General features: G+C 28.5%; 2 protein-coding genes across 3 annotated transcripts in view; both read left to right on the top strand.

The window, feature by feature from the left end:
- The first annotated feature begins 1347 nt into the window (after positions 1-1347).
- Positions 1348-8894, top strand: LOC119687854 (UPF0430 protein CG31712). 2 transcript variants are annotated; one of them, XM_038102370.1, is made up of 6 exons: positions 1348-1469; positions 1795-1989; positions 2044-2200; positions 2291-2491; positions 8551-8634; positions 8705-8894. In XM_038102370.1, the coding sequence occupies exons 2-6, from the start codon at positions 1805-1807 to the stop codon at positions 8870-8872; spliced, it is 795 nt and encodes a 264-aa protein (XP_037958298.1). In that variant the 5' UTR covers positions 1348-1469; positions 1795-1804; the 3' UTR covers positions 8873-8894. The 2 variants fall into 2 exon arrangements, with proteins under 2 accessions (XP_037958298.1, XP_037958297.1); XM_038102369.1 differs by lacking the exon at positions 1348-1469 and adding an exon at positions 1513-1709.
- The window catches only part of LOC119687852, a 29082-nt gene continuing 24854 nt past the window's right edge, over positions 8852-13079 (top strand). Inside the window, exon 1 of the mRNA XM_038102367.1 lies at positions 8852-8920. The gene's annotated coding sequence lies outside the window, so the exon portion shown is untranslated. The remainder of the gene's footprint in view (positions 8921-13079) is intronic.

Here is a 13079-nt window from a genome sequence, read left to right as displayed (position 1 = left end):
TTTTCGGTGAAATTATGTGAGAATATAAATCTTCTGAAATTACAATAGTGATTTAAACATTGTTTTAAATATTAGAGTTATTCAAGGTAACAAGCGTTTCAATGTTTGGGAGTCCTTTTAGGGGAACACATCGAGTCACTATATTGTGCACGAGAATTTGCTGTTGCACGTATTTGTATGGAACAAAACGGAAATAAAATTATCGAGCAGATGATTGAACACTTTAAAATACTTGTTGAAATTGATTTTTTACTATAGAATATAGAAACTTGTATTAAAATAAGCTGTTATTTTACCGAATATTGATGAAGAATTTTAGCAAATTTCATTATTTTGTGTAACTTCTTTCACTACATTATGTGTAATATAAAGCTTAGGCAATTTCATACTTTATGTACGTTTTTTTAGATCGTAATAAATATTACTTAAAGTTTTAAGGTTAACACGAAATTAAAGAAAATGTCCTTAATTTCGTTGAATCGAAGGCTGAAATTAAGGGAAATTTCAAATGCGATTATACAAAAGATAAATTTTAAGCAAAAGATTAGTGACATTTAACACGAAAAATATGACATTTTTTAATATATGTCGGTAACAGCTGACTTTAATAAAATCGGGAAAATAATTTGAAAGTAGTGCAAATTTTTAAATAAGAATATAAAAAGAAACTGTAACTGCTATTAATTTAAAATAGAGTGAAAAATAATAATCTACATATCTGAAATCCACTAAAGCTAATAAAACTAGTGAATTTTTTATAGTTATAATAATTAACTTTTAATTAACTTTTAACTTTTAACGAATAGTGTTTTAAGCATGTAAATTATAATATTCGATTTGTAAGCAAAAAACACATAATTTCCTTAATTTAAGGCAATATGAATACTTTCGAAATTAACTTAATTTAGTTTTAACAAAATTAAAGAAATTTGGATGTGTGAACATAATATTATTGTCATTCATACCTGACATTGTAATAAAACAAATGGATTCAAAAAAAAAAATGTACGTATTCAAAATAGCTTCTAATAAAATACACTTAATATATGTAAATAAGTAAATATGAATACACAGGGCTATTAAATTCCTTTTAATAAGTTCAGTTGAGGTATTAAGGCAAAATGTAACTTACATATAATTAAGTAATTCACTACAACATCGTATAACTTTTAACGTAATCCACAACTTTGTATGTTCCTAAAAATAACGCAACTAAATACAACTCTGTGTATTGTCAACATTCAATGTTTCATCTCATTTTGTTTCTCAAGTAGTTTCTTGACAAGCAGTAATGTTTTTATATTTCATATGTAATCAAACCCACGTTTAAACAATTTCTAATAAAATATATATATATATGTATATATATAGTTATATGTATGTATATATGTATACAAAAGTGTATATATACATATATATATAAATTAAAATTTACGGGATCTCATCGCAAAAAATAGCGCATAATTAAAGTAAGAAAATAAAAAAGAATCCATTGCAAACATGTATAAGTAAAATGAGTGAATGCAGTCACCATCCTGTATCTTTTTGATATTGTTTATGGTCCATATTGGATTAGATATGACAGTGTTCAGTACTTTTTGTTAAGTCGGTTTTAGTTGAAGTGGAAATATTCATTGATTTCATGAATAACTTATTATTTTGATGGCATATACAAATTGTATTAAAATATATCGACTTCAAATAAAATAGTAAATAATGAATAGATTAACCAGCTGTCTTGTATAAATCATTGGAAGCTTTGAACAATGTATTTGTTTTTTGTATATATTGTAGTTCTTATACAATGGGTTCACACTCTGGAAGCCCCTCAAAGCGAAAACATCATAAAAATAAGCACAAGAAACGAAGTAAATCTAGAAACCATATTCGGTCACAGGACAGAGAAAAAGATAGATTGGAAATAGATATATATAGAAGTGGGAGCAGTAGAAGAGAAAGAGATCGTGATCACATCTATAAAAAATCAAGGTATAACATTTGCAGTAAATATTAACTTAAATGACATATATTTCTAAAAAATAGAAAGCGTTCATCTCCCTCAGTCAGTTCAAGTGAGAGCCCTGTATCTGATGTTGAAACACACCGCAGTCACAAGAGAAGTCGTTATAAAAAACTTGATGAAGTAGAGCGTTTGGCAGAAATGGAGCGCCACAGAAGGCAAAAAGAAACGGAACAGAAGGTATATTTTGCGTCGAACTCATATAACTTATGCCAGATATTATAGAATAGAACATTAAGGATTGACATATGATTTCATTTATTCGTTAAGATTATTGAGGAAGAAGCTGCAAAGCGTATTGAACTTTTAGTAAAAAAAAGAGTTGAAGAAGAACTTGAAAAACGTCGTGATGAAATTGAAGAGGAAGTGGAACGCCGTGTTGAAGCCGTAAAAATTCAAATGGAGCGGGAAATGATGATAGAGTTAGAGAAAAGACGTGAACAAATACGGGAAGAAGAAAGGCAACGTGAGGTATGTTTATTACAAATAATGCAATAATGTACTTTAACAACAATTTATTATAAAATTTAATATATTTCGAAACACGTTTTTCGGACTGGGGTGACTTTAAACAGATTACATAGTCGAACAGATTGTAACATATGCATAGGTTGTTGATTTTTAAACAGAACCTCAGGACGCATATATAAATCACAAAATTAAAGTCTAAAATTCATTTATACGTTTTCAAACTGGTAAAAAAAAACAAAAAGAAACATTCGTCTGAGTCTTAAACGAAAATTTTTCATTTATTTGTTATTTATTATATAAGACACTTCCAAATTTTTTTCAAGCATTTGCAGCAGAATAGTTTATATATTTTGTATGGCAATATTCCGTAACATGCGATGGGTTAAAGAGAATATTCAATATTACCGTAATTATTCGTAATCCAAATGTATGAGTACAAAATTTAAATTTGGCTTTAACGAATCTCAATACTCTTCACACACAATTTTACTGCATATTTATTATTTAATAATCACTTACTAATATTTTTTTCTTTAGCTATGTTTCAGATATATTGATGAGATTTAATGAACTTATTTTGTATGGACGCATTATATTATTAGTCAATCAATTTCATTCATCTGTCGATTTGATGTAATTGGCTTCACAAAATGTTCTGCAAACAGCTGAGTTACAAACAGACACATAGATAGATAAATGGATAGAGCAAAAACAAAACATCTTATATGGCGCGCTGATTAATTATAAATGTAATATAGTTTACATGGTGTTTGACATTTCTTTCACCGAGTTACGAACATCTTACCTAAACTAAAGTAATACACGCATTATTCACAATAATGTGAACTATATATGTAAAAACAATCAATTTCAATAATAACACATACCATACATAGAGTCTGTTCACACTGAGCCTGTTGTAAATAAGCGCTCCTGAATCTCCGCCATCAATAAAGATTCACAAACGCTGCGATTTATGAGCGCTTGTTTGTTTTTCAAAGTTCCAATAAAAGTGATTTCGTTTAGTCAAAAAAAAGTTTAGTCAAAAAATAAAAGAAAAATAAATAAAGGAACGTTATTGTTTAAAAATAACTCAATTAAAAGGATTAATGTGGTTAATATGTTTTTTTGCTGTATGCTTAACGACATAGATGGGCAAGAATTATACATCCAAGTTCTCGTTAGAATAATCATATCAACATCTTTCTTAAGCAGTCCAAACGAAAAGTTCTTTCTACGTTTATGATAAAGTGATATTCCGTTAAGGAGTTTTATTTAAGCTCATGAAACTCGTGATTGGGTGTTCAATATCATGACATTTTTCTGTCAATAAAATGAATTGTGAATTTTGTTGATTTTTTGTAAAGATGTAAAGATCTGCAATAGTCTCAAGTGCTTCAAAAGCTCCACATTTCTTTGTCATAAAGAATCAGAAAATTTTTTTATATAATTGCACACAAACACTAAAATAACAGTTAAGCTTGCGAATCCAATGTACACCTACATTGATTTACCCTCAACTAAAAGGTCGTTTTTGTCGTTAATCAAGCATTTTTTTTTTATAGACGAAAAAGTAATTGAATCTCCTATAAAATGTACTATTGAACTAAATTTAATATCTATATATGCATATATAGATTACTATGATGTAGTAAGTGTAATGCATTGCTTGCATTTAACTACTGACATTTTTTAATGTAGCTTTAAGCGCTCATTGTGAACAGCAACGTACTACGCCTAGTGTGAAGACGCCCATATCTTAGTTTCGATTTTGATTAGTTTTTAATATTGCCAACATTTAATCTATTTGTCAATCTTTGAATATTAGTGCTGTGCAGTTGAAAAAAATAACACATATTTTGTACTTATATAATTGATATCTTCACTGAATTCTTACAGTACTACGTACTGTATTGTGCTTTTTACAGTGAAGTTTATATAAAGTATAAGTTGATAAAGTATATGTTATATATATATATATATATATATATATATTTAAGAATTTAAGAATTTAGTTAAAATTAATTAATTTAGCCATCACCATCTGTTTATTTGACTAACTCTCTATATATTTGCTTTGACACATTTTAATATATGAGTTTTTGAATAAAACTGTTAACACACATTTATTAGAACCGATCCTTTATATATTAAATAAAGCAATCCTAATTATTATTATTATTATGTTTGAATATTTTGCAATGCTATACAACCTATAGATCGATTGTGCCCCCTTCATGGATTCAAATTGCTTTCCTTCATCGATATTCCTCAATAAATCGTGATATTAAACTTTTTTTATCGAATTTTTTTTCCGTATACGTCCACCTGTATATTTCTTTTCCTGTAATTACTATTACAGAGTTTCCAGTTTTGTAAAGTTAAAATACAATCATCGTTGCCCCCTTAGATTCCCTTTAATAAGTGCCTTTTTCCATTTTTATCCCATTTTTTAAAGGTTTTTGAATTTATTATTATGTTGAGGCTAGTTGAGTCAGTGCACTTGAGCATTTTTACTCTAATAACTGCGAGGTTTCTTCATAACCCCTCTCTACGCCTTGACTGGGTTATTGTTTATCTCTTCATCAGACTATGCAATAATTGACCTGTAACAATTCTGAGATTCGATAACGCGGTGTTGGTAAGTCTGTCAGTTTTCGTAAATAATTTCAGGGCTCTATCCTTTATGTATTTATTGATCGGATCAAGCTTGAGGAAATTAGTTATCTAAAATTCTTAAATCATTAGCTATTTTTTATTGCGATAGTCCTGATAAATTGTCTCATTATAACCTTCCATATATCTCGTGTTGTGGTTGTTGTTGTTGTAACCCGCTGGAACCTGTGAAGTCCATTTGGGCGTTGTTGAACAGCATATAGTCGTCGCTGGCGACGAGTGGCTTCGGATTGTAGACCCAACCGTTCGTGGAACCCCATATATCTCATCGTCTTCTTGAATGAGCTATATTCTATAACTGCAATATAAATTAAAAAATGAAATTTATGCATTATCCTTTTGAATATGTTCAGATTTGTTTGTAAAACACATATCAATAGGCGATTTTGACACATGTCTGTTTGGGAAGGTTTGGGTTATTCGTGAGTATATGTATTTTAGCAAAATTTGAATGTTGAAACTACAAATAATGTTTTCCATAACCACTGAAATAGAAACAAAAAGTTAAAATCTGGATATAGGTGTCAAATAAGTTAAGTATTCACATCCAAGTTGGTATTTATAAATGAATTTTCTCCGAAACTTACGTTCAAGTATTATCAACTGAAGTATCTATTGTTATTAAAAATGTCGTTTATCGGTTTAGAATTATATATAGCTGTTATATTGTCTAATGTTCTAGATATATTGTTTAATAAAATTAAACTAAACATTTTTATCAAAAATTTAAACTTATGGTTTATGTTTTATCTTCTTTTATATATTATTATATCGTGACCTTAATATCACAATTATTCTACTCAGTAATGGAGAGAAAATGAAGGAGATATCACAGACGCTATAAATTAAAATTAGCATGTGTATAATATCATATCTGTTTGTAAGTTGGCAATTCACCCGCTAATGAACATAGTTAATTATTGCTAAGATGTGCGTAAGTTTATGCGTAACATCTTATTGTCAATTACGTCAATCTGTTTCCCAACGTACTATTAAGGCCTTACACCCTTCCACATAGATCCAGTAACATCTGCTGGACCACAGTTGCATAGCAATAAAGTTCTTAACAGGCATTTATCATATATCAAGGGAAAAACGACGTCCTTTTCATGCAACAAGTACTGTTCTAGCTCAGTTAAGGTAGGTTATAAGTTAAGGGACTTGTCATGCAGAAATACGTAAATTCCAAACGTATGCCCACGATCTGCAGCTAGTGCAGATCAATGACTTATTGATCGTTGATTTCAACTTATTCAAGCTAATGTCGCTAACTATAATAGCTAGAAATGTCAAAAGTGTTATCCAGCAAATTTATTCAGTAGTATTCACTAGTTTTTAGTTATTACTTACTATATATTCAATAATGCTGAACTTCAGTGAGAGTCGTTTGCAGCCAGCAACCTGAGTTCAAGTTCAATATGTTAGGCATAATAAAGCAAATTGTGTTGAATTTTACTTAAGAAGTTTTTGTGAACGCTGGCATTTTTGATTAGTAAATGTAGATTCAATCTAGATTTACACTAAATCTGTTTGTTGATGAATCAAACATTTTTAGAGTAAACAATTTTTTGTAGTAGCGTTTGTTGATGTTTATATTTTTACATATACATATATCAAAACAAATCACACTTTATTCGTCAAAACATATAAAACAGCTGTTGATGTCAGGATAATCTTGCTACTCTCGCCAAATATCTAGAGTGTTATAAATCAGTTTCGAGTGTTATACATTTCACTCGAAACCTACCAATCGAAAATAAAAGATTCACTAAAATTTAATATCTTCTATCAAAAATCGCCCATACACTAGATACCAAAAAAGGAGTTTGAAAATGTATTATTATTAAAAAGAAGAGATTGTGCACTGCGACCTAAAAGATCTATTGTGCTCCTTACTCGGGTTAGAGTGTCTACCAAGTCCGATTTCTTTAATGAAAGACAGTATAGAGCTTACTTTTCCTAGTCTTGAATCTTTTTGATTCATGAAACACCCTCCTAGGTGTTTCTTCCGCTTGTGCATCTGTGCCGGGCACTCTTCAAGCATATGGTATGCAGTTTCTCTCTCTTCGCTACAGTATCTGCAGTCTGAGTTGGATTGAATTCTTAACTTCGATAGGTGATTATTCAATCTACAGTGACTGGTCAATAATCCCGTAATAATTCTTAGGTTGTTTTTTGATTGTGCTATGCAATCTTTGAAGCATTTAAGGTTGTAAGTCCCTAACAGCATTTTAGATTGTGAGAGTCCTGGTATTGTTTCCCAATAGAATTCTCTTTCTTTTTCCTCTGCACCATTCATTAGAATAGAAAGAGTTCCTTTGCCTAGACCACAGAATGGCAAGTTTGGCTACCATTTCATTACCTTGGATACCTGATTGTACCGAAATCCATATTAGATGTACCTGATTGTTCCAGCCGAGTATGTTTAGCTTGTCAATGCACTCTCATACCAGTTTAGATGATACCTGGTAGGATATGAGTGCCATTATAGCTGCCTGGCTGTCAGTCAGTATTGCAATTTTACGATTCCAGTAGTTACGTTCAAGGTTGAAACTGGCGCATCTATCTATCGCGTATATCTCCGCTTGAAAGATAGTTCCATTATTTCCTAGTGCTTTCCAGTATCTCTTGCCTGGTCCATAAACACCAGCCCCTACTGGTATCTGTATCTGTATGTAATCATGTTTTCTTTTATTATTTGGGTTTTGAACAAGCCTTCCCAATTCTTTTTGTTGCCAAGTTTAGTTTTAAAGTTTTTTGTAAAATTGTACTTTACCATCATCCTGTCCGTTGGCATTTCTGTTTCTGAGATTTGTGCAGACAGAGTATCAGATTTTTTACTGTTGGTTTCAAGACCAGTCATCCTGCTTGTAATTACTCTAAGAGCAGCCCTCTTCGCCTGTGATTGCACATGGATGTGAAGGGGTGTGAGTTCCAGGAGTCTTTTAATTGATGCCGTGGGACATGTTCTCATTGCTCCTGTTATGCTTACACATGCAAGACGCTGCACCTGTTGAGTGTGTTGATAACGCTTTGCTGTTTTGTGCAGTTTTGCCAGACTATTGATCCGTAAGTGACCATAGGTCTGATTATTGCTGTGTATATCCATCGCAGTGACAGTGCACATCCCCAATTCTTACCTGCGATGGATTTACATGTCATAAAGGCTTTGGTTGCCTTTTTTGTTACTTCTTAGATGTGAGATTTCCATAGTAATTTTTGGTCTAAAATTATACCCAAAAATGTTATCTCCTTTAATGTAACTAAAAATAAATTTATTATATTAACACTATATCAATTTGTATGAAAAGTTATTGAAATTTTTGGCGAATTCAGGCAAACTTTATTTTTTGTTCTCTTTCTAATTGTAAATATTTTTCTAGGAGGAAGAAAAAAAGAAGAGAGAAGAGTTGGAAGAAATTGTTGCGGAAAATAATCGTAAAATCGAGGAAGCTCAAAGAAAATTGGTAAATATTTTAATAATAGAATGTAAAATGGTATTTATATATATATATATATATATTTGATTATTTCTAGGCTGAAGAGAGATTGGCCATAATTGAAGAGCAACGTTTAATGGATGAAGAACGTCAACGTATGCGGAAAGAACAAGAGAAACGCGTTAAAGAAGAACAAAAAGTAATTTTAGGAAAAAATAATTCGAGGCCAAAACTATCTTTTTCACTAAAACCGGGTGCTTCATGAGTGTAGTTCAAGTTTTCAATTATTTTAGAAGCATTAACATTGAAATAGGTAACCATAATTTTTTTTGTATGGTGGTTTCTTTTCGAACCAACAAATTAAATTTGTGTACAAACAGTTAGAATTAATAATTCGTTAAAATTTCATATGAGGAGCATTACAGATGAAGCGGACACACAATCATTCAGATTTACCGAAATTGCCATATACATAACATATATGTATGTAGAAGGATTTATTCGTAAAAGTTCTTAGAGTAAATATTTTACAAACTATTAAGACAAAAATTATGAATGGCTCACTTCAAAGACTTATAACTATTTTAAACATAATTTAAATGAAAGCAAATTTATAGGAAAATCCCCATTTTGTCTGATGGTAGCAATGAATTTCGAATTGGGGTTATTTTCTCCAAAAATATATGTATAGATTAACTTTTAATATTCTTTAGTGAAGTTATTAAATAAAGTATACATTGAAAATGTCACACTGTATATGCATTGCCTTACTAAACTCAATTCATACAAATTATGAAGTAAACCCATCCACTTTATTCACGCAAGCATACAGTGCTGATTTTATTGTTGATATGAACATATGAAATCAAGAAGAAATCAAAATAACACCTAAAATCACGGATATGAATAGAAAGAATATGTATACAATAATAAAAATTTATAAAGAATTAGTTGACTTCACTAAAAATACAGAATGAAAATAAGAAAACATTTGTATAAAGTTTTTGATTAATACCGGCTTTAAAAACATTATTTTTTTTTTAAAAAATTATTTCCTTTTAAAATTTATTTTTTTTAAAAAATCATTTATCTTTAAAAAATTATTTTTTTTTTTAAAAATAATTTGTTTTTTTTTAAAAAAATTATTTATTTAAAAATAATATTTTCTTTTAAAAAAATTACTTATTTTAAAAAAATTATTTTTTTAAGAAGTTATTTTTTTTTAAATTATTTTGTTTTTTTTAAGAAGTTTTTTTTTAAAATTATTTTTTTTAAAAAGTTATTTTTTCTTTTTAAAAATTTTTTGTTTTTAATTATTTCTTTTTAAATGATTAAAAATATTTAACACAAATTTTTAATTGAAATTTTTTTATCATTTTTATATGTTAAATAAACAATCTAAGTCCGGTGCAAGTAAAAAACTTAAGTAAATTGATCGTAATAACAATTAATTATTGAAAAAAATTGTAAATTAAAAATTTTTAATGTCAAAAATACTCGATTTGATTTCCTACAAGTTTATGAGTATTTTTCAGGTTAGAGTTTTGTTTGCTATTGCTACATACTAGACCTTAAATTATATTTATTGAGTTGGAAATAGTAAATAATTAAGAAAATTATGAAAAAAATGTTTTTCACATATTTCAAAATTTGCATTGTATAAATTATGTTATGCATTATGTTTGCATTATACCATATTATAAATTACGTTTAGAATTAATTATATTTGAAAAATTATGTGATCTGAAATGTCTATTCTTTGATGTGTTTATCCGCTCGCTCCAAAGATCTGTAAAAAATTCTCTATCTTTGGTTATCTTCCTTACTGTAGCAAACTGTAATAATTAATTTAAAGACAATTTTATTTAAATATACTCGTATAACTATTTGTAACTCATTATTGCCACCGTTTTAGGCAAGTGAGAATTTGTGTATGTCGCCAAACGTTTGGAACTTACAATTTCTTTTAAAGTACACTTTAAGTAAAATGCGTCAAAATTTAATTTAAGTCAATAGTAAAATAGACATTAAAATATGTATTCAAACTTATGTAGAAATAATTTCATGTTTTTTATGATGATATTTTAAATACTTATACTTAGAATTTCTGTAAAATGTATTCCAACCGCATAATAACATCCATAATCCACTTAAAATTATTTATATATTTATATGTCTATTCTTTTACTTCTCTGCGAACTCATTCATAAAACATAACTAATAAAAAACACAAAAAGGTATGTCGATATTACAATAAGATATTACTAGAGACATAAGGAATAAACTTTTTAATATGGAAGATACCCGTCGAATGTTTTCTTTAGAAAATAGTGTCTACATTGGGTGCTTATTTCAATAAAAAAAAGGTTTATATTCAATTTCTTTACCGGGCTATAGGTCGTTTTTTTATTTAACAAATAATATAAAGAATATGTAATCAAAAGCATTAAGTTCATTTGCTAAACACAAATCAAATAAAAATTATAGTATATTTATTAATAATAAATATATCGGTTTACTTTCTAGAAAGTCGTCAGAACGACTTTATATATTTATGTCTTTTATATATATTTAACAAAAGTCACTTTTGTTTTTATTTCATGTTTATGGTACATATTTTTATTTACATATTTTTTGTATTATTTAAAATAATATAAAATAAAAAAAAATGACCTAAGGCTCGGCAGAAAAAACAAATACATATATACAATTTAGGTCGATACCAATATTTACAAAAATATTAAATTTCTTAATGTGATTTTTTATGATGTTCGTTCTTTACTATTTGTATTCAGAAATATTATATAGTTAGTTTAGAAATAACCTCGATTTAAGATGGAATGTAATAAAAACATATTTACTATAAAAATAAGTAATAAGTTTGGATAATAATTCGTTATTTAATGGTTGCACTGTAATAAACATCAATAGCTTACAAATACATTTCCTTCTATGTTAATATGAAAACTGCGGATTAAAAATTAAAATCAAAATAATTTTGAAGCATATTTAATTACGAGATTGACAAAGTTTTTAAATTCAATTAAAAATGAATTAACTTTATTACTGTAGCTCACGCTGACCTGATTTTTCTTATTGGGAGAAGTGAGCGATACTTTGTCCACTATAAAGACAAGTAGCCACAGTACGTAGATTTGTCAAAACATAAACAGAACTAAAAATTAAATTATAAACTAATTTCCTTGCTATTTTTTTACTTTGTATTAAAAAAAAATTTATAAAAAATTTTCAAAAATATTAAACTATAACTATTAAGAGATTTCTCTTTTGGGTACTTATACCATAAAATTTATGCAATATTTATATTGCCGTAATCAAGAAGCAGATATTGATCTGAATGATCAAAGCATGTCAATAATATCATGCAAATACAATCAAACTTCCATAATTCGAACTTCTACAACTCGAATTTTCTATAACTAGTACTACGTAAAGTACAACAGGGTTAACATAGCAAACTACATACAATTACAAAAAAATTTTTTAACTTGAAGTCTCCGTAAGTCGAACTTTTTTGTTACAAAATGGTACTTCGAGTTATGGAAGTTTGACTGCAATTGTAAAAATTCTTTTAGGATATGAAACAATTAAAAACAAACGCCGGATGGGCCAAATAGAACCCAAAAAATATATCGGTTCGGTTCCGGTTTTCACTCCGATAAAAATATTGTTTTTTTTTCGGTTTTTGGTTCGGTTCCAGTTCGAATCCCTGCATTTTTTCCGCTGCGGTTCAAAACAAAAAAATATATATCAGTGCGGTTCAGGTTTTTGATAAAACGAAAATATCGTTTTTTTCCTGTTCGAAGCCCTTTTTATTACTGAGTGTGTCCCACGCATGTCTACATATAATTTTATTCTATTATTTTTTTTTCGTTCCGATTCAAAACAAAAAATATATATCGATGCAGTTCCGGTTTTCGCTCCGATAAAAATATCGGTTTTTTTTCGGTTCGGATGGGGTTCGAAGCCTTGTTTATTACTGAGTGTGTTCCACGCATGTCTACATATAATTTTATTCTATTATATACCTATAGGTAATACTTAATGTTCTTTTATAGATTGTATTTACAAACAATAAATACAAAAAAAAATTGGATTAATTCAACGTAATGCAGACATCTGCACGCAGATGTGTCAACCTCTTGCAAAAGAAAAATTCAACAAAAAAAAATAGAAATGTCACACATCTCAATTGACTAAAGAATCTATGCTAAGCGCTACATAGATTAAACATGGTATAAACCTAGTGTCTAGAGAATCTTCATCAGCTTCAGAACCTTCGGCTAGGGAGTATCTTAGGTTTTATTGAAATTTCAATATGTTTTTAAATTGTTCAAGTGTTATACTTCAATACGAATGCCTTAGCTAAAACTCTAGATTTATTTAAACTTCACTTCTAATTATACAAATATTTTAAAAAATTTTAATTTTTATTTCGTGCGTTATTTTTA

The sequence above is a fragment of the Teleopsis dalmanni genome, chromosome X (genome assembly GCF_002237135.1).
Source record: "Teleopsis dalmanni isolate 2A chromosome X, ASM223713v2, whole genome shotgun sequence".
In the NCBI taxonomy this organism is placed as follows: Eukaryota; Metazoa; Arthropoda; class Insecta; order Diptera; family Diopsidae; genus Teleopsis; species Teleopsis dalmanni.
This window is presented reverse-complemented; position numbering and strand designations above follow the sequence as displayed.